Here is a 27,751-nt window from a genome sequence, read left to right on the forward strand (position 1 = left end):
TAATCACACACACACATTGTATATTAATTCCCTTGTTATAATCACACACACATTGTAAATTAATTCCCTTGTTATAATCACACACACATTGTATATTAATTCCTTTGTTATAATCACACATACATTGTATATTAATTCTCTGGTTATAATCACACACATTGTATATTAATTCCCTGGTTATAATCACACACATTGTATATTAATTCTCTGGTTATAATCACACACATTGTATATCAATTCCCTTGTTATAATCACACACACACATTGTATATTAATTCCTTTGTTATAATCACACACACATTGTATATAAATTCCCTTGATATAATCACACACATTGTATATTAATTCCCTTGTTATAATCACACACATTGTATATAAATCCCCCTTGATATAAATCACACACACACACATTCTATATTAATTCCCTTGTTATATAATCACACACATTGTATATTAATTCACTTGTTATAATCACACACATTGTATATAAATTCCCTTGATATAATCACACACACATTGTATATAAATTCCTGTTATAATCACACACATTGTATATTAATTCCCTTATTATAATCACACACACATTGTATATTAATTCCCTGGTTATAATCACACACATTGTATATTAATTCCCTAGTTATAATGTGTGTGTTGTAAAATTCACCATTTTTTGTATATCTTTTTCTGCTATTCCTTAGTATGCATTTAGATTTTATACAGTATCAGCAAACTTACACATAAACACCAGATAATAAGTTTGGACCCACCCTGGGGTCAAAACCCCTACCCCAGGGATCATGAAATTTACAATATTGGCAGAAGCCTTCCCGTTTTACATCTTAATGCATTTAGTTTTTCTTAAACATGTGCGCTTCTAGAGAAGAAGATTTTTGAAAATTGGTCTATTTTGGATAGTTTTTGCCCTACCTTTAAGGTCCCAGAGATCAGGAATCCTGATATTTAAAATTTATGTTCGCTTTGTCCCAAAGATAATTCATACCAAATTTAAAAAGAATTGGTATAGCAGTTATCAAGAAGAAGTTAAAAATGTCTATTGTTCACACATTTGTTAACTGACCATTTTGGTCCAACTCTGGTACCAAAACCCCTACCACTGGGATCATCAAATTTACAATTTTGGTAAAGGACTACCTGCTCTTTCTAAATATCCATTTAGTTTCAATTTAGTATCAATAGCACTAAAGAAGATGTTATTTAAGTGTTTTACACATAAACACTGTATAGTAAGTTTGGCCCTGCCCTGGGGATCATAAAATTTACAATTTTGGTAGAGGTCTTCCTGCTCTACATCATCATGCATTTAGTTTTTCTTACACATGTGCGGTTCTTGAGAAGGAGATTTTTGAAAAATGGTCAATTTGGGGCAGTTTTGGCCCCGTCCCCAGGGGTGCTGGAGTCCTGAAATTTATAATTTACATTCCCCTTTTCCCAAAGATGCTTCAAACCAAGTTTGAAAAGAATTGGAATGGTAGTTATAAAAAAGAAGGTAAAAATGTTCAATTTTTAATGCACGACGGACGACAACCAATTGCAACAATTCAACGTAAACCGGAAGTTACTGTTTTAACTTTTGGTAAGTATCACATTTTCTGAAACTACAAAAGAGACCTAATTATACCATACAAGTTTCGTTTCAAACGCATAATTTTGAAATTTGACGTTTTCTTCGTTCACTTCTGGTGATGACCAGAAGTGACGGCCGAAAAAATGACATGCATATGTCACATCTACAAGTCGAGATCTAGCTATCATCCATAGAAGTTTGAAGACTCAATCTCTAACCGTTTAGAAGAAAACGCATGGACAAAATGTCATTTTATAAATGGAAATTCGGCCGTAACTCGCAACCGGAAGTGATGATGGCAAAAAGAAAAAAACTGAATGAAGTTCATTTTATTTTGCATCTTTGCTGAAAGTTTCACGAAAATCTATCGAGCCATTTTTTGAGAAATTGCGTGAACAAAATCAGTAAGAAAAAGAAAAATAATTAAAGAGGAAAAAAAACAACAGAATAACAAGGTCTTCCGTTGAGACGGAAGACCTTAATAAGAACCGAGCAAAAACAATAAGTCCCCAAACTTTGTTTGGGAGACTTAAATATGGCCTAATATCATGCAGATTTAGAACTTTTTGATTAATCAATCCTTCCACCACAACATACAGTCTTTGCCAAACCCTTTCAACGTTTGAATTGACACAATTTTTTTCAACTGGACAGAGTTCAGTAATAGATATGTAATATGTTTGCCCCAGTGAGATTAGTATTCAACCTGTAAATACTTAGTTGTAGCATCCTGCGCAGTTGTGCTCAAAAGCTCAGGAGCTAACTTCCTTAAATGTTTCTGGTTTGTCAAGCCCTGAAATCAATCCCAGATCTCCCTCTGACAAAACAGTGCTCTACCAACTGAGCTATTGTGGTGGCCAATATAAACAAAAGCATAATATTATCATAAATGAAACTCTTGAGTATGCATTTTACGATTTACCTGCAGGTCCAACAATTCCATTATTTCTTTGTATATTGCATCAAAACTTTGGTCTTGAGCAACTCTGTCACATGGTATTCCTTTACATACGAATACCCTACAAGTATAAGTCATGCCAAATTACCAGTTTTCAGACATTTTTAGTACATTATCTATAAATTGCAGTTTTCACTTCATTATGCAAGCAAAAATATAAACTTTTAATGTATAATTTGACAAAACAACAAGATGTGTTTGTGAAACACAAATGCCCCCGATAATGGTCAATTCTGAAGATGGCCAAGGTCACGAGGACAAATATCTTGGTACCAGTAGAAAGATCTTGTCACAAGAAATGCTCATGTACAATATGAAAGCTCTAATATTTACCATTTAGAAGTTAAGACCAATGTAAAAAAAAAAAATCAAAATCAAAAAGTAGCTCAAATGTCAAGGTCAAAAGGTTTAGTACCAACGGAAAGGTCTTGTCACAAGGAACACTCATGTAAAATATCAAAGTTCTACCACTTACTGTTCAAAAGTTATAAGCAAGGTTAAAATTTTCAAAAAGTAGATCAAACCCCAAGGTCAGGGTCACAGGGTCAAAAAAGTTGGTACCCACGGAAAGGTCTTGTCACAAAGAATACTCATGTGAAATATCAAAGTTCTATCACTTACTGTTCAAAAGTTATTAGCAAGGTTAAAGTTTCAGACAGAATGACAGAATGACAGACAGGACAAAAACAATATGCCCCCCAATCTTCGATCTCGGGGGCATAAAAACATTCAAATCTCCAATGTAAAATGACACAAATACTCACAAGAGACCAATGGGTCACATTGCTCACCTGATTCATGTTGGTCCTACCATTGTTCAGCTGTTGTGACTTTTTAAAGATTTTTTTTATCAATCTTTATTCCCTTGAAAAATTTTGACCCCATATTGTGGCCCCAAACTTAGAGCTCCAAAGGATCACAACATAATTGAAAAGGAATTTAAATTACACAGAGATGCCTCAACACCAATATCAGTGACATAATTTTGCTCTTCTGGATAATACCAAGGTCAAAAGGTCATTGATCATGATATGATATGAAGACCTTGTCATAAGAAATTTGTACACAAAATATGAAAGTTCTATCTTAAATAGTTCACGAGATATCAAATAGGTAATACTTTTATTAAAAGTAGGTTAAACAAGGTCACAAAGTTAAGCTTCTAGAAATAATAAGGTCTTGCCATAAAAAACCTACATACAAAATATGAAAGCCCTACCTTAAACAGTTCAGGAGATATTTAGGTCTGGGATTTTTTTAAAAGTATGTCAAACTCCAAAGCCAAAAGATAAAACACCACTGTGTATAAGGTCTTGCCATAAAGAATCTATATACAAAATAAGAAAGGCCCACCTATTAAAGTTCAAAATGTATTTAATAGGTTATGTTTTCTTAAAAGTGAGTCAAACTCCTAGTTCAAGGTCACAAGGTCAAAGATCATGATATGAAATGAAAGGTTTAATGGCATAAGAAATACAGTATATATACAAGATATGAAAGATCAACCTTAAATAATAGTTCAGGACATATTATATGGGTCAGATTTTTATTACAAGTAGGTCAGACTTCCAAGTCAAGGTCACAAGATCACACACCATTGCATCGCATCAAAGGATTTCCCGGGGAAAAAATATACACAAAATGTGAGAATCCTAGCTTAACGTAGGTCACAGGTTTGCTTACACCATCGTTTTCGGGTACGCAAATCCTACGACTTAATGTCTTTTCATGTGCACATTCAATTGCGACATAACAGTTCTCTGAATAAAGTATACATGGGTCAATGACTGAATACAAAGAACGCAATACTTTACCGATATCACATAAATATTACCAACAGTTATCATCGAAGCAGAACATGCTTCATTTGATTTTGTTAAGTCTTCTTTTCGTTTCCGGTGCAAAATTTCAGCTAGTAATATGTTTTATCCTGTTACTGTATAAAGTTTAGCAGCGGACAACTTGGGGAGGTGAGACAGCAGGCGATGTTGGGAATGCTTTTATAAGCATTTTAGAACCTGGGGAGAAATCGGACGGGAGTTCGCCAGTTCGTGAAAGTTTCGTTCAGAGATTTGACGCATTTATGGCAGACATTTGAAAATAGCGAGTTCATAATTTTATTCCTACTCCATCATACAAATTTTGTGAAGATCGGACAACGTTGAATAATTAAGAGCATTGGGCAGGAATATCCTGTATATAATATATATATATATATTTAAAAAAAAAAAAAAAAAAAAAAAATTCAATGTGTCCTGCTGCAACTGTCTCTGAAAACATTCCCAGAACTCTTGGAAGAAAATGAGCAGGAATTGCCTATACTTTAAGAAAGAAGATGATATTTAAGTGTTTTACACATAAACACTATATACCAAGTTTGGCCCCACCCTGGGGTCAGAACCCCTACCCTGTGGATCATGAAATCTACAATTTAGGTAGAGGCCTTCCTCCTCTACATCACCATGCATTTAGTTTTTCTTACACATGTCCGGTTCTTGAGAAGAAGATTTTTGAAAATTGGTCAATTTTGGGAAGTTTTTGCCCCACCCCTAAGGCCCCAGGGGTGCTGGAGACCTGAAATTTACAATTTATGTCCCCCTTGTCCCAATGATACTTCATACCAAATTTGAAAAGAATTGGACTGGTAGTTATTAAGAAGAAGTTAAAAATGTTCAATTGTTAACGCACGACGGACGACAACCAATTGCAATAGGTCACCTGAGTAAACTCAGGTGATGAGTAAACTCAGGTGACCTAAAAATCACTTTTACATGTACATATCTTCTAATGAAGTACGATGGACTTAATTCGTTTCTAGTAGATTATATTTTAATGAAATTTTGATATACGGTAGAATATGCAGTAAAATGTAATAAATTGATGAGGTCTGTCCATTTTGTTACAGGTACAATAATGAAGTTGATTCATCTAAATTTTATTTAGCAAAAATTTTATCACCGCCGATCAGGCGTCTATACCAAGAAATTTATTCACCCATGGTAAAATTTATGCGTCTCGGGCGGTCGGTTACTACAACGGGCTCAAGAGTCTAAATATAAAAAAGAACGAGAGTGAAGTTGGTCCAAATTTTTAAAAAGTAGCTGACGTTTTAAGTGAATATGCAATACAAGTCAGTAAATAATTATAGTTTTAAACCGCGGTCATGTTTTCGAGAGGTTGTTTAGCTTGGGAAAGTGAGGACTTCTATGTGTTTGTGAGGGGGCTGTTAGATAAACATAAATATATTGTAAAATAGAAACAACTTTAGTTGTATTTCTGGTTAGAATATTAAGAAATGATTAAATTATATAAAATTAAAAATTTAACCTTGATGGGATTAAAAAAAATATATACTATTATATTAGTTTATGCATTGTTACTGTCATCATGCAATCGCAAAAGAAGAAAAGAAATTCAATTATTTGCCGCGAAACCCAATTAAGATATATATAGTGCAATATATGTACCCATTTATATATATTAAGAAATTTATATTGTATTTTGTAAATAATTGATTATTTTGTCCATACATATCTGATTTCCCCTTCAAAACCAGGAGTTAATAACGTTGTTTTGAGTTCTTTTTGAAGTGTCGATGCATGAAAAGTAAATGAATAACATTGTTGAATGACGTCGCAAATATTTGTAACATTATTTGTTAAAAACTGCTGTTTCGATGGGTTTTTTTAATCAAACTTTGACATCTTTATCTTTTGAAAATGAACTCGATTACCCAATAATTTTTTCATCAATATTTTTCAAATTGTTTTTGTTTTGCATTGATATTAAGGAAGTTAGCTCCTAAGCTTTTGAGTACAACTGCGAAGTATGCTACAACTAAATATTTACTGGTTCAATATTGATCCCATTGGTGCAAACATATTACACATTTATTGCTGAACCCTATATCCATTTGAAGAATTTTCTGTCAATTCAAATTTTGAAAGGGTTTGGCAGAGACTATATTTTGTGGCGGAAGGATTGATTAATCAAAAAGTTCTAATTCTGCATGATATTACACTTTCTTTTTCATCCAATGTATCGTCCATTTTTATACTCCTATACATGTATTTCAGTTTTCTGATTTATGATACAGGTAGTTGAAACATGGAACTAGTTCAACTGTAGTTCAACTGTCATTAACTTGGTTGATATATTTTTCGAAACAGAACACCGATTCTTAAAAAAGTTTTAATTAATTTAGTCGAAATTTTGTATAAAAATTCAGTATTTTCACCAATAATTCAAAATTTTTTATCTCCAACCCTCACGTTTTTTAGTTGCATTTCAAAGAAGTAGGGACAGTTTCTACAGTCCAGAAAATAGATGATTTCAGTAGGAGGCCCAAAATCTGGCATTCAAATAAGGAATATATAAGCAAATTCAAACTACGTTTAATTTGATCCAAAATTGCTTTGTGTTGTATGACAGGAGCGTGAAGTTGGCATGAAATTGCTAAAAATGCAAAAATCAAGGAAAATTTTCATAAATTCAGGGTGTTTTCCTTTCAGAAAACATACAGCCCATGCGTCGAGCAAATTTATATTCGAACACATTTTTCATCTTCTCTTAATACACAATATATATTAATTTCATTTTGCTCGACGGATGGGCACAGCTTTTCCTAAGCAATAATCTGGATGAAATTTAACAGTTATCAAGCTCTTTTTGAAAAAAGGCAGGAAAAACTCTTATTCATGACGTAATTATGCTATAAAATAAGAAATGACTTTTATTTAAGTTGAGATACTATACTTGGCATATATTTAACTTATTTAAAACACAGATCAAGCTTGATTCAAGACTCCTTTAAATCAGAGAATTTTGGGGGGCCTTTTTATGTACACAATCGTACCTTGTTCTTTAAGACCATACCTTGAAATTTGTGTAAAATTTTAGAAATTGACATTACTCCTAATATGTCCTTTTATGCCTCGTTCACACAAAGAATTTAATTCGCATTAAACGTAAGTTAATGCGAATTAAATCTGAACCGCGTTCACATGGAGATTTTAATGCGCATTAGTTTACTTCGACTTAGATCTGACGTCGCGATTTAATGCGAATTAAATTTACTTCGCATTAGCTCCGTGTGAACGCTAAGCGAAGCTAATTCGAATTAAATGTAGACGCATGCGTAATGGCCAATTTAGGTCACATGCATCATACCCATGGTCAGCTATATATATTAATGTTAGTTTTGTACGAAAAACTAAGCAAAATGATAGTAATCACTAAAATACATGTACAAACACCGTGTCATTAGATAATGTCAGACGTAAATCTGTGCTTTGCATAGGCATACTGAGTAATACAATATGGAAAGAATTGCTTTTAAATACGACAACAATGTTTTAAAATAGTGATAATATGATTTTCTTTTTTACATTTTTTAAAACAAATCTGCCGATCATTGTTAATATTCATACCATATGACGTCATAGTAGACTTATAATACCTATTAGTAATTAAAAATTACGTCACAACAGTAGTCAGCGGAATGGTGAAAAAGAAGTTCCGAAGTTAAAATTGGGCCCATGAAGAAACAATATATTGTCTAGATTGAATGCTGGTTGTCAGAGGAAATAACAAGTAATTTCTTGGGAACATATAAATAAACACGACAAAAAAACCCTTATGTGTAGATCAGTTATGTAAATTGTAAACATGTAGTATACTACATGTAGGCCTATATAGCGTTTTGAACAAAGAATTCTGTATCTACACAATATTCATTCAAATATCTATAAAAATAATTTTCAATAACATAGTCTATATATTATTTCGCGCACCCTTTAATAGAGATGCATATGAATTTAATGCGCATTAGTTTACTTCGCATTAAATATTACCGCCGTGTGAACGTTATTTAATTCGAATTAATTTAATGTGCATTATTTCACTTTGCATCAAATTTGATGCGAAGTAAAATTTAATGCGCATCCGTGTGAACGAGGCATTAAACTATCAATTTTGATAACATGAAGTTTTTTGTATATCAAGTCCAAAAAGGTCATTATTTATTTCCATTACTAGTATTAATTTATTTTTTTTATTTGTCGTGTTAGAAGACAATATGATTATGTATCTATTTTATGTAATGATTGATTTATGTTGCTTATTTTGTGTTGAAACCAACAGAAAAATCAAGTTTAAATTAATAAATTCTGAGTGCAAAAAGGTCATGTTTAGAACACTATAGCTCAATAACAAGCGTTGCGACTCCAGTTTTTCATTCTAATTTCCTAATTCTCTTTCAAAGTAGAAATCAAAAATTCACTTCTCAAAAAATTGACATTACTTCAAATCTCAGGTGCGAACCTCTTTAATATCATCAAGATTAACGGCACCAAATTCTGTCTATTTTAAGTTGAATTATGCAATGAATAAAGTCAATCACTATTATTTTCTATATAATTCAATGGAAAACAGTGTCGCTCCTGTTAAAACAATGCTACGTTGAAGACGTAATTACTAAAAAAAACTGTGCTGTTGAATGAAAAACAATTTTCACAGGTAGTATATACATTGTCAAGATACATCGGTCAAATTTTCAGGTGGGGTTTTCGAGTGAGAAAAAAAGGTCTGTAAACCCGCGAGTTCAAGAGTTCAAGAGATATTTTTAAATATTTCACTCATGTATCAGCATTTAACACTTTGATCCTCCATTGTAATTTGTAATGATGTCTTTTCACTGATGTAATTGAATTTTAGGTGGGTTTTTCTGTTTTCTAAAACAAGAAATGAAGAAAAAAACGACCGAGACCAATTTACACCAAATTTTCTGTGTTGAAGTCTTCGAGCAAGTGGTGGAGGATCTGACTGAATGCTATATATCTTCCAAATCAGGATTTATTGTGTCACCTGATAGGCTATATAATTCTTAAGAATTCTCTGAATAAAGAACAATAAGGGCCACTTTCTAACCCCTCTTCACGGACATCTACATTCTCCATAGTAAATTGTTGAGTTGGTTGTACTCTGTGGTACAGTACATGACACGAGTTTTATACAAGTGAATCCACAGAGATACATTGTGTCCTCCGTATTCCAGGGTGTGTGTTATTTGCGAATACACACAGCTTCTAAGAGCTTTGTTCTGACCATGGGCGCCTTGCAGGAGATGTGAAAATGTGACGCAGGCCAAATAATCATGATAAGGGTGGAATTTTACTTATATTGTTTTTCAGCATTTTGAGCCAATTCCAACGATACCAAACACTATATATTATTTTGTTGAGAAAACCTGGTTTTTAATTTTTTTCTTTTAGTCTTCTTTCTTCATTAAAATATTCTTGCATTTTGTTTAAATAATGTGTACTTGCAGGCAATTCCTGTTTTAAATGCGAATTAGTATATTCAGTAAATGAAAAGCATATATGTACAACATGTAATAGGGATATTCAATAATTACCATGTGATCTCTCTCTCTCTCTCTCTCTGACAAATGCGCTGTTTAACATTATTACTTCCATCATAATTTGTTAATATGCATCTTGACAAATATAATTTGATCCAATATAGAAATTGGAGCATTGTCGATGATTAACAAATTGGAATTAATTTATTACATAATTAATAGAAGCAAAAATATAAACCATCGGATGATTTATTTTTAAAATCCCAGTTAATTACATTTGACCGAGACTTATGTTCAATGTACTTTGATGGAGGTTTTCATAAAAAAATGTTCATCGGGAGTGTCTGGATAATGCAATTTTTGTATAATAAGTATATACCATGCAAGTTCCTAGGGTCTTTGTCACAGTATAACTAAATTACGGTTAGCTAGTCTGGGTTTTGACTTCTTATGAAAAGTGTGAAATATATTGGCCGGTCAGCGCGATATCAGATCTAGTCCAAGATCACGGGTATCTTGCACCGACCCAATATATTTCACACTTTCCGCAAGAATTCAAGCACTTCTGTTGATTTTAAATACACGGATTAGCTGACCCCAATTGTTCTACTGAGGCGAAAACCCCTTCGAATTTGCATGGAATGTACAAGTTATACACAGGTTATTGTTATAGTCATACATCATAGTACCGCTAACCCGACAAACATTTTTTTTTTATTTTTTAAAATAAGTTATTGAATGACGAAGTATGATCAAACTGCAGATTGAACTTTATAGAGCCCCGTGCTAACATTACTTATATTTTTCAATGTATCACAAGGGGTATGTTGCCGGTTCAGTTGTGTAAAATTCTTGACAAGCAATAAGATAACAACAAAATGGTGCTTAAATTGTCCGATTACGAAAACCTTAAATTGTGTACATGTGTGTGTGTGTGTAGTGGTGGTGGTGGTGGGGGGTTAGTAGTAGTCTGAAACTGTCTCAATTCCCCCTTCTGACTTCAATTTCTTAAATCGCGCAGTGGGTAGATCACTACAAGGCTAAATCCTTAACTTTCAACCTTTCATATTACACCCTCTCCGATTCTACGTGCCTGTAATCAATATTTAAAGATGTAAAACCTCGGTGTCAAATGCAACTAGTTCATGAAAAAAGACTAATATCAATATAAACAGAAATGACTTAACGATTACTTGCTTTTATTCATATACGCTATCGATTATTAAAATCTTTCATTGCTATATGAAATCATTTTAAAATTTAGATGCATGAAAGAGAGAGAGAGAGAGCATTGGTAATCATTGATTTCATGAATGTATGCAGATACGGGAAGTTTAATATGTTCACTATAAATCTTGAAAGTACAATTTCTTTCTGATTAATTATCCATCCCCTTTCATTCTGATATTTTTTTTAATTTCCCATATTGTTTTCTTTACATGTTAAATTTTTCGGCTGGTCCGGGTTAGGACTAATGAATGAGCCCCCCCCCCCCCCCCCCCCTTTTCTAAAACGATGTTGCGTGCTTATAGCTGTCTATCTCCCTCTCAGTCAAAAATAAAATAAATACATGCTATATATACTACAACATCATTGGATTTACTGGATAATTCTTCGATTTCACCTTCATAATACATGTATATGCAAGCGGACTTTCTAGGCATTTTTTTTCCATCTTCGCTAGCCACGATTATTCGTCCATGAAGGCACAGTTGACCCAAAACCCATTGCTAGTGGAGATGAGATGAATTTTACCCCCGTATTATGTTATAACTGACCAAAACCTAGCACGTTTGTTTTACAACTTTCATTCAGAAGATGCGCAAGTTTGTGAGTCACTGAATAAACGAGAAAACGTTTGCATTTTTATTTCAATCGTCAACTGTATACTTTGTGATATTTCAAGACTACATGTACTCAATTCAATTGATTGGATCTCATCACCATTATGCAATGGTATACAAAAATATAAAGACAAAAAGTTATTATACACATTTAGTAAATAATACATGCGTGTAATAAAGTATCTATCAAGTCAGAAAAAAACGTGTCATTATTAATGTGAAGTATGGGCATTCTAGGTAGGGGAGCACATTTTATTTTATTATTTTCTTAATGAAAGTTCGGAGTTTTCTAAAGGTTTGTTTAAAAGTAAAGATATATTTTTAATTTTTATTTGTTTAGGTGATAAAAATTTGATTCTTTGCTCACACTGCATCACAGTTGAGTACATAATGAAATTCATCTCCAATGTAAACATGTATATAGCAGACCTTAATCACCTATTCCTAATTACAATGGAAACCTTACGTTAAAAATAAACCAATGCTTATGGTACACATTTCTTTGAGCTGCTATTTATCAAATTGAAATTACTGGCATATGATTGTTGTTGTTCATGACCCTTCTTTTATTTGGTGAAATTGTGCTGCACGTGCCGTGAAACAATGTACCAACAAGTGGGGAGAATAACACAGGTGTTTATATACAGGATGTCGAGAATTTGGGCGTTTCATTAAAAGGTATGAATGTCAATTACAAGAATTGAAAGATTTATAGCTAATTTCTAAATAATGAATGGGGTGGGATATGTACCGAAAACACCAACGTATCATTAAACAACAATTACAAGAATTGAATGATTTATAGCTAATTTTTAAATAATGAATGGGGTGGGAGGCATTGCATGCTGGCCAAGCCTATAGGTTTTATGGGTGAATCATTTCGGAAATTATTTCTTTGTTTTATCACACAGAGGTACACAGTGGCATCGACGGAAGTACAGGTGACATCCACGGAGATGCGCAGTGGCATCCACGGAGATCCTCCGTGGACTTTAATGTCTAGCTTGCGTGGAAAAAAATAAAACTTCAAAGGTGCTGACAATTTTAAAGGTCCACAGTGTTTGGGGCAAATTTGTTCCACCGCGTTGCGTGGAACACGTATAAAACTTGTGTCGTGTACTGTAAAAGTACGATTGTATCCTGTGTAAGAATGGTTGTATCTTAATGTCTTTTGGCCACGGTGCTATTGTGGCCCTACCTTACCCCACGGTTTGAACAAACTTGAATCTCCACTACGTAAGGAAGCCTTCATGTAAATTTCAGCTTTACATGGCCCAGTGGTTCTTAAATGACCCCACCCCATTTTTGCAATTATCTCCCCCTTTGAAGGGGACATGGGTCTTTATTTGCAAAAACATGAATCCCCTTCACCCAAAGACGCTTTGTGCCAAGTTTAGCCAACTGGTTCCGGAGAAGAAGAGGAAAATGTGAAAAGTTTACAATGCAACCGACAGACAACTGACAAATTTTGATTAGAAAAGCTCACTTGAGCCTTGACCCTAAAAGTTATAGAATAATGAATAAAATACTATATGACATGATGGAAATAATTGTGAAGAAGATGTGTTTGTGAAACGCAAATGCCCCCGATAATGGCCAATTCCAAAGATGGCCAAGGTCACAAGGACAAATATCTTAGTACCCGTAAATAGATCTTGTCACCAGAAATGCTCATGTGCAATATGAAAGCTCTAATATTTTACATTTAGAAGTTACGACCAATGTCAAATTTTTCAAAAGTAGGTCAAATGTCAAGGTCAAAAGGTTTAGTACCTACAGAAAGGTCTTGTCACAAGGAATATTCATGTGAAATATCAAAGCTCTAGTACTCACTGTTCAAAAGTTATTAGCAAGTTTAAAAATTTTAAAAAGGTCAAACTCCAAGGTCACGGTAAAAAATGTTGGTACCCACGGAAGTCTTATCAGAAGGAATACTCATGTGAAAAATATCAAAGCTCTAGCACTTACTGTTCAAAAGTTATTAGCAAGGTTAAAGTTTTCAAAAAGTAGGTCAAACTCCAAGGTCAAGGGTCAAAATTTTGGTACCCACAGAAAGGTCTTGTCACAAGGAATACTCATGTGAAATATAAAAGCTCTAGCACTTCCTGTTCAAAAGTTATTAGCAAGGTTAAAGTTTCAGATAGAATGACAGAAACAATACAGGACAGACAGGCTCAAAATTCTAACTTCAAAATGGGCATAACTCCCAGAAAAATTATTGAATCAGAATTTTCTGGGAATATGCACATCTACACTGTGTGTCCTTATTAACAACAAAGTTTCAAGAAATTCTCTTGAGCGGTCTCGTAGGAGTTGCGCTGACAAGAAAGGGACTGACGGACGGTGTGCTTTGTGTAAAGCAGCTGGAAATTGTGACAACTGTACTCTGTGTTAATAGTTAGTGACTGCGAAACTTTGTTACATACGGGAAATGTCTTGTAAATATGTACATGTACGTAGAAATAAGCATGAGAAAAGAACAAATAACACTGAAAAATATTTTATCTACGCAAAATAAAGTTCCATGTTGTTAAAATCAATTCAATGATTACCAACAAAAATATGAAGGACAAAGCATCAAAACAATGCTAGGATGTTGTAAATATGCAATCCTATTATCATAAAATCTGAACCATAATGGTCAGACCTTTAATTTCTGGATTTCACTCCACCTTTGATCTCTCAATCACTGAAAGTTTTATCAAGGTCCTTTGAACTTCGAATTATCTTGAGTCACCTGTATCTACAACACTAGCTTTCTATGTCTTCAAGGAAGTCTTTGTGTACATGTACAGTTCCTGTTCAAATGAGCATTACCCACAAATGTTCTCTTTCTTTCAAGCTATTTACAAACATCCATTCTGACATTTTTGGGTGGGGGTGGGGGGGTTCTATATTGTTTCCAGCATATGATTTAAACATATATATATATTTTCATACAATTTCATGTTATTGTCTTACTCTTGTACGGCCAAAGCGCAGTCCATTCTGATGGCATGACTTAAATCTCCTAAATATTTGATGAATTCTTTAAACACAGGAATTTTTTCTGTGGCACCATCATCTCTTTTCAGTGAAATTCCAGCCCAGCTCTGATTTGGGTCTGCCTGAAATAACAAGAAAGGCATACAAATATACATTTTTGATACAATTTCATTTTCAGTCTTTTTATGTTTCTGACAAAGATAATTATCATTTCGTGAATTCTAGACTTCTGACTAAAATTTTAGTTATACTTACTTTCATAAACTGGACAATGCATTTTGCCATACCAAGTCTCATCTTCTCTGTACATTTGTCATAGGGCAAATTCCTGAAAATGCAGTATGTATCATAAAAATAAGACATCATTTTACAAATCCAAAATAATGTGAAGTCACATAGTGTCATCCAGTCTGAAGAATAATAAAATTTAGATAAATATAAAATTAAAAGTAAAGTGTCAGCACAACACAAATGCCCCTGCCTGCAGTACAGTCAAATGTACGAAATCCATCGAAGAATATAGTATTGAATGTGGTATGCAGATTGTGAAAGGTGAAAATAACAAACAGCGATCAATCTCATAACTCCTACAAGCAATACAAAATAGATAGTTGGGCAAACACGGACCCCTGGACACACCAGAAGTGGGGTCAGGTGCCCAGGAGGAGTAAGCATCCCCTGTCGACCGGTCAAACCCGCCGTGAGCCCTATATCCTGTTCAGGTAAACGGAGTTATCCGCAGTCAAAATCAGTGTGTCAAGAACGGCTTAACAATCGGTATGAAACACGTCAGACAGCATTTGACCCAATGCGAGGTTGTATTGACGAACTAGATCGTTATAACGACCATAGAATTTGCGAAATGCTGACTTCAATCGAGACTGTTGAAACCCCTGTACCATCAACTTGTTTGTCAGTAGCTTACCTTGATTTAAAAACTGACTATACGCATTTGACCCAATGATACACACATTTAGTACAATGAAGATCTCAAAAACAATCCTTTATATGTTTTAACAACCATAAAATGAATAGATTAATTTTTCTACATTAAAGGGGCACAACTACAGTATCTCAAGGAGTTTAGAAAAAAAGTCAGGTAAACTGATCGTAACAGTAATTTTTTTCTATGTTAAAGGAACACAACTCCATCAAAAATCAATGAATTGGAACAAAACTCAATTCGATCTGTAATTGATCAATATATTACACCTGCCTACAAAAAGTCAATTCAATGTCTCAAGGTGTTTAGAAAAAAAGTCTGGAAAACTGCTACGAACATTAATTTTTCTACAATAAAGAGGCACAATTCCATCAAAAACCTGCTTACAAATATCAGTTCAATATCACAAAGCGTTTAGAAAAAAATCCAGAAAACTGGTTGTAACAGTAAATTTTCTATGTTAAAGGGGCACAACTCCATAAAACTAGGGCACCGCTAAACCGGTACATGATACGCCTGCATACATCATTGACCCAGGAATTTGAACAAGTAAAAAAAGGACTATCCACAAAAGATTTCGTCGGAGTTGCAACAACAATGTATTTTGCATTAAATAAATCCAAGGGCTGCAATTCCTTAGAAGATAGTGGGACAGCATTTCCCTTGTAATATATGAAAGAATGATGGAATGACAGACAGGACAAAAACAATACCCCCCCCCCCCCGATCTTCGGGGCATAAAAAGGATCTAGATCTAATACGATTATCTTAGTAACACAGAGGAATATAGACCAAAATGTGAATCAAAATGGGAACTTGACCTAGATCTACCATCTACATTTAATTGGAAAAAAGCACAAAAAAATATTATGTTTACCACTATAGACAGTTACTGGACTGATATGGTTTACATACAGAATAATACACCGAATTATAGGTACGAATAATTATCTGCATAAGATAAAAATTTTATATACCAAGGCTTGCTCCATCTGTTCGGAAGAACCAGAAACCATTATACATTTATTTGTTTACTGTCTATTTGTTGCCAGAATTTGGTCATGCCTATCTTTTTGGATATTACAAAATGCAGGGAAAAGAGTGCAATTTGATCCACAATCAATAATATTTGGCCTATTGACTGAACATGAATATATTATTAATCTTATTACTATGTTGGTCAAGAGATGTATATTTTCATTCTCTAGGAAATTCTCCCTTTCATGTTTAATGATATTTTAGCATATTTACAATTATACTATTCACATGAAAAACGTCTTTTTAACACAAATATCTTTATGAAAAGGTGGTCAAAATGGAAATGTCTTTTTCAATAACTTCATTTTTCAAATGATTTATATTCTGTTACTTTAAAATGCTACTCATGTTATTATTCTTCCCAACTGTGTGAATGCAAGGATGAAAGTTGTCTTCTGTGTTTATTTATATTTTGAAAAGCTATTTTTAAAAAAAACAACTCAAGGGTTTAGGAGGAGTTGCGAAGACAAGGTACTTGCATAAAATAAATCTAAGTCCAAGGGCCCTAACTCCTTAAAAAATAATGGTGCAGCATTCCCCTTGTAATATGCACATATCCACATTGTGATCTTTCTTTGTAATAAGTTTCATCAAAATCCCCTAAAGGGTTTAGGAGAAGTTGCAAAGACAAAGTATTTTGAATGGAAAAAATTAAGTCCAAGGGCCACAACTCCTTTAAAAAACATTGGACAGCATTCCCCTTGTGGGGTTGCAATAACAATGTATTTTGCAGTTAAATAAATCTAAGTCCAAGGGCTGCAACTCCTTCAAAAACAGTTGGACAGCATTCCCCTTGCAATATGCACAGCTCCACATTGTGATCTTTCTTTGTACTAAGTTTCATCAAAATCCCCAAAGGGTTTAGGAGGAGTTGCAAAGACAAGGTACTTGCATAAAATAAATCTAAGTCCAAGGGCCCTAACTCCTTCAAAAATAGCGGTGCAGCATTCCCCTTGTAAAATGCACTTCTCCACATTGTGATCTTTCTTTGTACCAAGTTTCATGAAAATCCCCAATCCCATGGGGATCCGGGTTACAATAGGTCCTCAGTACCCCCTTGCTTGTCGTAAGAGGTGACTAAATGGGGCGGTCCTTCAGATGAGATCGCAAAAACCGAGGTCCCATGCTGCAGCAGGTGTGGCACAATAAAGATCCTCCCTGCTCAATGGCTATAAGCGCCAAGCATAGGCCTAAATTTTGCAGCCCTTCACCAGCAGTGGTGACATCTCCATATGAGTGAAATATTCTCGAAAGGTATGTAAAACAATAATCAATCAATCAAAATCCTCCAAGGGGATTAGGAGGAGTTGTGAAGACAAAGTATTTTGAATAGAAAAAATTAAGTCCAAGGGCCACAACTCCTTTAAAAAATATTGGACAGCATTCCCCTTGCAATATGCACAGCTCCACATTTTGATCTTTCTTTGTACCAAGTTTCATCAAAATCCCCCAAAGGATTTAGGAGTTGCGAAGACAAAGTTAAAGGGACAGACAGACAGACAGACGGACTGCAATGAGAGCGGTATAGCATAATACGCCTGCATTTTTATGTGAGCATATAAAAATCAATGATCCAAAACAAAACTCAACTTTGATTTCTAACTCACCAATATACACCTGCATACAAACAAGATTGCTACACGTAGCCATGTCCCCCACCGCCGCAAAAAAAGTTGAACCACAAAAGTCCAATAACTCCTATATTTGTCGAATCAAAATGGTAGCACAATATGATCAATTAAACATGGTGACTAACAATCCTAAAAATTATGAACAAAATCTGTTGAACGGTTTCTGAGGAGTTGCGTCCACAAAGTGAAGTGGGACGGACGGACGGACGGACAGACGGACGGAGCGCAAACCTAAAGTCTCCTTGACTTTGTCGGTAGGGGAATAAAAAAGCAAAGTTCACATGTACTTGCATGTATATACAGATATAAAGAATATGGGAAAAGTCGAAAAGCTCACTTTAGTATAACTCCGTTGAATCCCTAGCAAATTGATTCTACTTACAAGAATGCTGACAGGAGGATGAGTGCAGCATCTCGACTCTCTCTCACAGACTGACTGACCATGTCCTCTCCAGACTGTAGGTGGGGTATCAGGTTACACAGCAACTCCAGACACAGAAAACACACCTCTTGGTCCTGTCTATAGGTCTTTGCTACAAATCTACCAATAAAATATACATACCTGTACATAATGCCTATGCAGTTTTTGTCATAGGGGTAAACAAACAATGGTCAAAGCCAAATATGCAGAAATTGTCCTAAGTTTCCACTGTCTTTAAAATCCCCACACTACAAACAATTTAGAAATTTATTCTTTTTATTCATATTTTGTAATAGGATATTATATAAGAAGGTGAAAGATCAGTGCTTTTATAAGGAAATAACATATCAGTGGTTATTTTAGCGAGATGCAATATTTTCCAAAAACTGCGGCATTTACTTTTATGATGATATCTTAGGTAGTAACTCTCTGAATCCAATTTTGAAAATCTTGTGACACATACAATGTAAAGAATTTCAAATTTTCTGAAAAATGAAGTTAATAATCTGGACATCAATTTTTTTTATGTACAATTCATTGTGGAAATCATAAAGAAAACAAACAACACTGACTGTACCTGTATCCCAAGAACAATATTGTTTTAAATTTAAAAACCTTTAGTGTGGATGTGTTATTCTCAGCATGTGCTATTCACTACGTTTAAAACAGCTGTACTATAATGCCTCGTTCACACAGATGCGCATTAAATTTCACTTCGCATCAAATTTGATGCGAAGTAAAATAATGCGCATTAAATTAATTCGAATTAAATAGCGTTCACACGGCGGTAATATTTAATGCGAAGTAAACTAATGCGCATTAAATTCGTATGCATCTCTATTAAAAAGGGTGCGCGAAATAAATTAAATAGACTATGTTATTGAAAATTATTTTTATAGATATTTTAATGAATATTGTGTAGATCTATACAGAATTCTTTGTTCAAAACGCTATATAGGCCTACATGTAGTATACTACATGTTTACAATTTAGGCCTACATACATAATTCTGATCTACACATAAGGAGTTTTTTGTCGTGTTTATTTATATGTTCCCAAGAAATTACTTGTTATTTCCTCCCACAACCAGCATTCAATCTAGACAATATATTGTTTCTTCATGGGCCCAATTTTAAAACTTCGGAACGACTACTGTTATGACGTAATTTTTAATTACTAATACGTATTATAAGTCTACTATGACGTCATATGGTATAAAAATTAACAATGAGCGGCATATGTTTTAAAAAATGTAAAAAAAAAAAAAATCATATCGCTATTTTAAAACATTGTTGTCGTATTTAAAAACAATTCCTTCCACATGTATTACTCAGTATGCCTATGCAAAGCACAGATTTAGGCCTACGTCTGACATTATCTAATGTCATGCTGTTTGTACATGTTTTTAGTGATTATTATCATTTTGCTTAGTTTTTCGTACAAAACTAACATTAATATATATAGCTGACCATGGGTATGATGCATGTGACCCAAATTGGCCATTACGCATGCGTCTACATTTAATTCGAATTAGCTTCGCTTAGCGTTCACACGGAGCTAATGCGAAGTAAATTTAATTCGCATTAAATCGCGACGTCAATTTTAATTCGAAGTAAACTAATGCGCATTAAAATTTCCGTGTGAACACGGTTCAGATTTAATTCGCATTAACTTACGTTTAATGCGAATTAAATTCTTCGTGTGAACGAGGCATAAAAATCACCTTAATACTGCAAATGATTTAAAAATTTCTATTAGCATTTTATGTGGGTGCATACGAGATTTGAAGTCCTTGTGTATCAAGTGTGTTTCAAATTGTACTTGAAAGATTTATCTATTCCAATCAAATTATTAATCAAAAATAGGCATGTTCTATTCACAAAATTTTTGCCACACTAAAATTATTTCAGACATTTTATGACTCAAAATAAATACAATTTTAATTACATTAATACTAGTATGTAAAATATCAGTCATCTAAGCTAATCATAGAATAAACAATGGGCTATGACAGCCAAGAAAAATAACTCAATTTTTCATTATGGTGTGAAATCCTAATGTTGTCCAATCTCACTGAATTCAACCTTGCTAATAATGCAAAGCCAGGATCCTTGCTTCAGGAAAATTGAATTTTGTGGGCAAATATGGAGTTTGAATTGAAAAACTGCAGAAATTTGGAATTTTCTTTTTTATACTTATATCAAATCAATTGGTATCAGATTATCTAAAGCTCAATATGTACAATTAATATAAAATATTTTACAACAAAAATTGATGTAGGGAAAATGGAATTTTGGGGTAAATATTGTTTTCTAGTGGAAAAAACCCCTGAAAATTGGAAATATGGATGATTTGGTAACAAATGTAAAATGAAAATACTAGAAAATATAAATTGTTCTATAACTTATCAATCTTAGAGCATCAACTGTAGATATAGATATGATATATATGTTTTGGGTTTTTTTCCCGTGATATCGTGTGTATATTTTATGTATATATTTTATATTATGTTATCTATTTTTCTATTCTCTCATTTCTCTGTCTGTGAATATGTTTTATACAGGACCACAATGTAAACTAGTCATTTGTACTAATTGTGCTATCCTGTCTAAATAAAAGAATTTATTATAACTGTGAAAGTCTCATTCATTTGGGTGAAAGGGCCAATTTTGGTACTTTGTGGCTCTAGTACTTTACTAATTTCTCCTCAGATAAAAGGATGATTGTTTATGTAATATATGTTTGTACACAACATGTGACCTATCCACTTTAATATCATCTTTGTTACATTTTGTAATATATTTTGTTCATTACATAATGCCGTTCTACAGACAGCATTTTAATTTTGTTTCTATATTTAGATAGCATGGTATGCAAATGAGTATATGTCACGTGATCATTTGTTCTAAGTTAGCCATAGTGAAAAATTACGGGTCAGCGTCAGTTACAGAATGTCTATGATTTAAGTGGTTTATTCGTTATTGTCTTTTTCCTTGCTTCTATTATATTGGTGTGTTACGACTTGTATACGTGAGATTTCTACAGTCAACTCTCGATAAGCCGCCACCTTTTGTTCTTTTGAATGTATGGCATTATAACGAATTTGGCGATGAATTGAATTTCCGCCATCTTGGGGAGAAAGAGTTACTTTTCTTGTATATGTAAGAGTTATCTTTCCTTTACGTACAAACTTAATAAAAAATATCTCATAAATAAATTATTTTTCCAAACTTTCTAGCATGATTAAAATAGTTTTATCAATAATAAGGCTTCATTTCAAAACAATACACATACAAGACACATATACACAGTGTGTTTCAAGTTATTTATAAACCATGTCCAGTGTCGGTATTTAGCGCAACGCATGGCTGTTTCCTGGTAGGTGAGCCGTCATTAACTGGACGAAGATCAATGAGTATTTCACCCTTTGCAGCCAAATTACCACCCATTGTCCTCCTTTATATGGACTTTTCCCATAAAACAATAGAACAATTGGAGATTTCCTGTTGTGTACATTTCAGATGGTTTCCGTGGTATGTAATAATTTGCTTGTTTTCGTAGCAATTCAACAGAAACCTCTTTTGTGGCAAAGCCATAGCTAAACTGAAATATTTTTCGATGAGGTAAAAACAACAAGACTACGATTCATATTAAGTAATTATTTTGTTTATTTAATACTGGGTACCTTCTGTCCAGGTGTACACAGGAGATCGATAATGACCAATTTCCCGCATCACTGATCATTTGCACACATGGCGGTTTATCGAGATAATTAACACTTTGATATAGACTTTTGTACTAAAAATACCGTGGCAAATTGCGATAGCGAATTTGGAGTTTTAACGAGAATTTTAAGTAATAGGAAAAACGTTCTTAGAAAAATGCGGCGTTATAACGAAACTGGCGATGAATTGAGTGGCGATAATTCGAGAATTAACTGTATATGTGAGTACTTAAACGTGCATTTATAAATGTAGTGTTATAATTGACATTCAGAGTCATGGAACCAGAGAGAAATCGTTCTACCCGCAATCATCAGAGACAAAATATTGTATACGACATGAAAAATCCTTCAAATTGGACTGTGGCTAAACTGTGGGAAGAATTGGGAAAATTAAATATTACGGCGCCAGGAAATTGCAGGAAAACTGAATTAATGAGATTATACAATGTGTCCATGGAGAATGCCGGGAGACAAAGAGAACAACGTTGTCATACCCAACGGCAGGAAAATGAAACGGAAGTTCCCGTTATAAACAACAATGGCGGAGAGCTGAGCGTCATTCTACAAGAACTTGGCAGACTGAGGGAAGAAGTTAATGACCTTAGACAATCTCATATTCAGCACAGTATACCAGCTGCTGCTGGTAGTACAAACCAACTGCAACAGCAAGAGGTTCTACACTCGGGCATTTCGGGGAACACATTGACAACGGCTTATGATGCATTGGAAGGGCCAACAAACAGAAGGAACTTCAATACGGTTAGGACCCGGTACGGATTCAGCCAGGAATCTTTGCCTTTCATCGAGACGATTCCACCAAAAATCAGGCAATCCATCGTTGAAGGTAAGGACATAAACCTTGCAACTCTAATCATGCCCCCTCTGACATCTCAGACTGAGAAAGACAAACCCAACCCAAGATTATCAAGAATGCTTACTATTGAAGAATTCATCTCCGCGTTTGGGGTCTACAAAAATATTATGTGCGAATATTTCCCCCAGTGACGTGCTGAACTAGACCTTTATGATAGGGATATAGTGGACATGTCTACCAGATACGGCAGGACAGCATTCTACGATTATCACAAACAGTTCAGTGCTAGGGCAGCTGCTCACCTCAAGTATAACAACATACCCGTAGACTGGTCAATTAGAAACAATACTCTTTTTTGCAACATCTTTGCAAACCAGAGACCTATTGCTTGCAACAAATGTTCTAGCATTTCCCATACTACAGGATTTTAATGTTCTAGCATTTCCCATACTACAGGATTTTAATGTTCTAGCATTTCCCATACTACAGGATTTTAATGTTCTAGCATTTCCCATACTACAGGATTGTGTCCGTTGATAGGGAACATGAACATGTCTTCCTCACAGGGGCCAATGAAATTTGACAGCCATCGTGCCTATACAGACACATATGGTAGAAACAGACAACGCTATGGAGGGATTGAAATATGCAATAATTTCGATGGGGAGAAAGGATGTATGCGGTCTAGGTATAACAACCTCCATGTGTGCGTTATTTGTAAAAGGGATCATCTAAAATCAAAATGTCTCGAATCAAATAATGGGGACAAAAACCAAAAGAGCCAACAAAGAGGGGAGGGGGGATATAAATGAAATGCTAAACCTGTCTCCTTGTCCTACCACATGTGTTAATATTGAAGCATTACAGGACTTGCTAACTTTACATCCAGAGAGACAATTTGTGGATTTGTGCTTTCGGGACTTAAAAATGGTTTTCACACTGGATTAAAACACTTGCCTACTGAGAACCTGGTATGTAGAAATTTGTTAAGTGTTAAAAGTCAATCTCACATCACAAATGAATTAATCCAGAGAGAAGTGGAAAAACAATTCGTTATCGGCCCATCTACCGAAATTCCATTTCTAACATATCGTATTAATCCAATTGGGGTGGCTGAGGGCAAATTACTCAAAGAAAAGACGTTTAATCATTGATTTATCTTCATGACACCAAAACTCAGAAGCTACAAGTTTAAATGACCTAATAGACAAGGAGGAATTTTCGTTCCAGTATGTGACCATAGATCATGCTATAAAAATCATAAAGAAAACTGGCCATGGTAGCTTATTATGTAAAACCGACATTTGTGATGCATTTAAACTCGTATCAATACATCCATCCTTATGGTCATTCTATGGAGTAGCTTGGCAAGGAAAATTTTATTTCTACACAAGATTAGTGTTTGGAAGTAGATCCAGTCTGAAAATATTCAACACCTTATCTAAGGCAATATGTTGGACTGCACAGAACGTGTACAACATTCAAAACATTTTACATCTCTTGGATGATTTCCTCACCATCGACGCACCTAGTGAAGAAGCACTTAGGACAATGTCTTTGTTAACTATGATTTTCAAAAAATTGTGAACATTCCTAAAGCGGCCCATAAAACTGTAGGACCAAATACATGTTTAGAATATCTAGGAATTATTCTTGATACCTCAAAGATGGGAGCAAGACTACCACAAGAGAAAGTGGCATGTATATGTGAAATTATTCAAGAATTTTCCTCTAAGAAGTGTACTAAACGGGAACTGTTAAGTCTTCTAGAACACCTGAATTTCGCATGTAGAGTTATATATCCAGGATGTTCGTTCATATATCTCATACAGCTATCTACAACAGTTAGGGAATTGCATCATCATGTGAAGTTGTCTAGGGAATGTCGATAAGGTTTAACCATGTGGCACAAATATCACATATGTATACAATATATAGAGAACCTTTGAAGTACTCGTTTATTAACTCTAAAAGTTTAAAGGGAAAGGCAACCCTAACCACATTGTTGCATATATGAATACAGTATTACTTACTGATAACGTAAATGACAGTCTTTAACAACAAAAACCCTTGCTTAACCATTAAATCAATATTAATCTATCATGTATTTTAAATTGCCGCTAAGAGAATGGCCATTGATGGATAATTTATGACGTCACCGGTTTATTTCATCAGTAGAACTGTAAACATGACAAGTCATGAACAGTTAAGTTTGGAGCATTATATATTTCAGCCTGTTCCTTCGCTAGAAGAAATTAAGAAAAGATGATGTTCAGTCAAGTCACAGACCAGGCAGACGGTAAACGTTTCTTCATACAAATGTCTCGAACCTCAGCTTGTCATTACACAAATGATGGATCCATAGTTTACGTAGTGTTTTCTTTTCAAATGATTTGGTTGGGTCGGGTATTTCGAAAAAAAAACTTTTTTCACATCTCCCCTTCGCAATAGTGTAATTCGCTGCTTGACAGGAAGGCATCAACCTATATTCGCAATATCTACCACATGCACATCTTTGATGATCGTAGAATCTCTTCAAAACCGGAACAAACGGTGCGACGTCAAAATTATTGATTTTTGTGGTTTTGAATACAAAGATGGCAGCCTCTATAAATAGCGGGAGTTTCAATTTTTAGCGTTTTCAAATTAGTACTGAAGCTTATCTAGGCCGTATATCAACAGAATAGTATGACAAATCTTTATCATATAATTGATCCTATCATTTATCATGTAAAAAAAATTTGGGTTGCCTTTCCCTTTAAATATAGTTAAATCTCAGTTGTTTACAAGTCATATCCCACATAAAAAAGAAAAACACTCTCCCTAATCAATGTAATGCATCATTTCTATGGCAAAGTGAAATGTTCTAAAAAATAAAAAAAAAAGTCACCTTCTTTCAAAATGTTTTTATCTTTAAACTAATTAACTCAATCAAGTATCACCCATTCACTCTAAATATTATTCAAATTTACCAAGATTTATCATACTGATCCTCATTTACATACATGGATATCATAAACTGACATGACAAACACCAATTCAATTAAAATTTCACTCCTCTACTAAACGCCCCGGCCATATTCAGAAAGGGACAAAAAACTCTTCTTTAATTGCTTTGAAACTGAGCTAAACACCAAAATAGAAAGGTCACAGGGAAGGTCAAGGTCATAAAATAATACCACAGTTGAATAGTTACCACTAATATATATCAATGTAAGAGTTTTCATAAAAATATTCTCAATAGTTCCTTTAAAACTAATACTCTAGTCAATCTAGCAAATCACCTCAAAGTAATTGCAACAGAAACAAACTCGATGGAATTTAATAAACAAAAGCGTGATTAACAACATACAAAAAATCAGACAAAATCGGACAATGGGAAATATTTCAAATTCAGACTTAAATGTTTTAGTAAACCATCGATATTTTGTGGTGTTTACGGCACGCCGTACACGTAAAGGGGAGTAACTTAACTGTGACAGTCATCGGAATAAAGTTATACATGACGATCAAAAGTGCATGTAATAAAAAACGCGATTAAACAGCTTTACAGTTGTATTAAAAAGATGATTTTAAGACCTTCTATATACATACAATATTGCTCAGCATCTCATATTCTTTGCCGACTTCCATTCCCGGGGAACTTTCGGGAATAAAGCTTCAAAATATTTTGTTTGACCCTCTACTGAATTAATTTTAATTATAAAACACAATATTTACTTTAGAAGTTATGAATAATCAATTATAAATGAAATCTTAAAGAATTGGTGTCAATTTACAAGGGGGAATTACGGTTGTTAAAAAAGAAAGTATGGAAAGCCATTCAGGTTAAAAGTTTCAGTTATTTTGTAACTTCATCATTTGAACAAGCGTTTTGTATTAAAAACTTTTATAAAACTAAGTAAGTAAAGTATTTTTGCTTTTCTTTTTCAAATTCAGGTTTGGGGAGTCATTCATGGGTAATAATAATGATAATAAAACATTGATAATATAAATAATAAAAATCAATGTAAGTAAATACTTGCGCATAGTATCATGATTTGATGTAAAATCGAGTAGTTACTCTTTCTAATTAGTCTTGGGATCACGACCTGCGGAACCACATCTCCTAGCAGCATGCGAACAGCGCACTAGACCGCCCGGTCATCTATTCAAGACAAAACTTGTTTTCGATGACGATGGAATTCTCGCCACGCTGGCACACGCTCATTGAGAATAGAAATGGGATACACTTATTTATCGTAAATTTTAGAGGATCATACAAAATGCACATTGTGTTTGAAATGTCTTTATATAAAGCACAGAAATAGCAACGAACTCTGAAATAAACATAAGTGCCCTAAGGGACGAGATCAATGTCGGATGAAAATTTAAATTCAATTAGTTAGGGAGAGGGGAATAAAAACTCCCGTAAGTTTCTGTCATCCGACATCGATTACACTTTAGTG

General features: G+C 34.1%; 1 protein-coding gene across 6 annotated transcripts in view; it reads right to left on the minus strand.

The window, feature by feature from the left end:
• The window catches only part of LOC125664628 (serine-protein kinase ATM-like), a 408,026-nt gene that overhangs the window by 247,121 nt on the left and 133,154 nt on the right, over positions 1 to 27,751 (minus strand). For all 6 annotated transcript variants that reach the window (XR_008800024.1, XM_048897448.2, XM_048897449.2 and 3 more), the window contains exons 17-20: positions 18,727 to 18,885; positions 14,988 to 15,060; positions 14,709 to 14,854; positions 2,508 to 2,604 (exon numbers count right to left, since the gene is read on the minus strand). Coding sequence is in view for 5 of the 6 variants with exons in the window: in XM_048897448.2 (XP_048753405.2) it covers positions 2,508 to 2,604; positions 14,709 to 14,854; positions 14,988 to 15,060; positions 18,727 to 18,885 (475 nt within the window). In the remaining variant the exon portion in view is untranslated. The remainder of the gene's footprint in view (positions 1 to 2,507; positions 2,605 to 14,708; positions 14,855 to 14,987; positions 15,061 to 18,726; positions 18,886 to 27,751) is intronic.

The sequence above is a fragment of the Ostrea edulis genome, chromosome 1 (assembly GCF_947568905.1).
Source record: "Ostrea edulis chromosome 1, xbOstEdul1.1, whole genome shotgun sequence".
Lineage (NCBI taxonomy): Eukaryota > Metazoa > Mollusca > Bivalvia > Ostreida > Ostreidae > Ostrea > Ostrea edulis.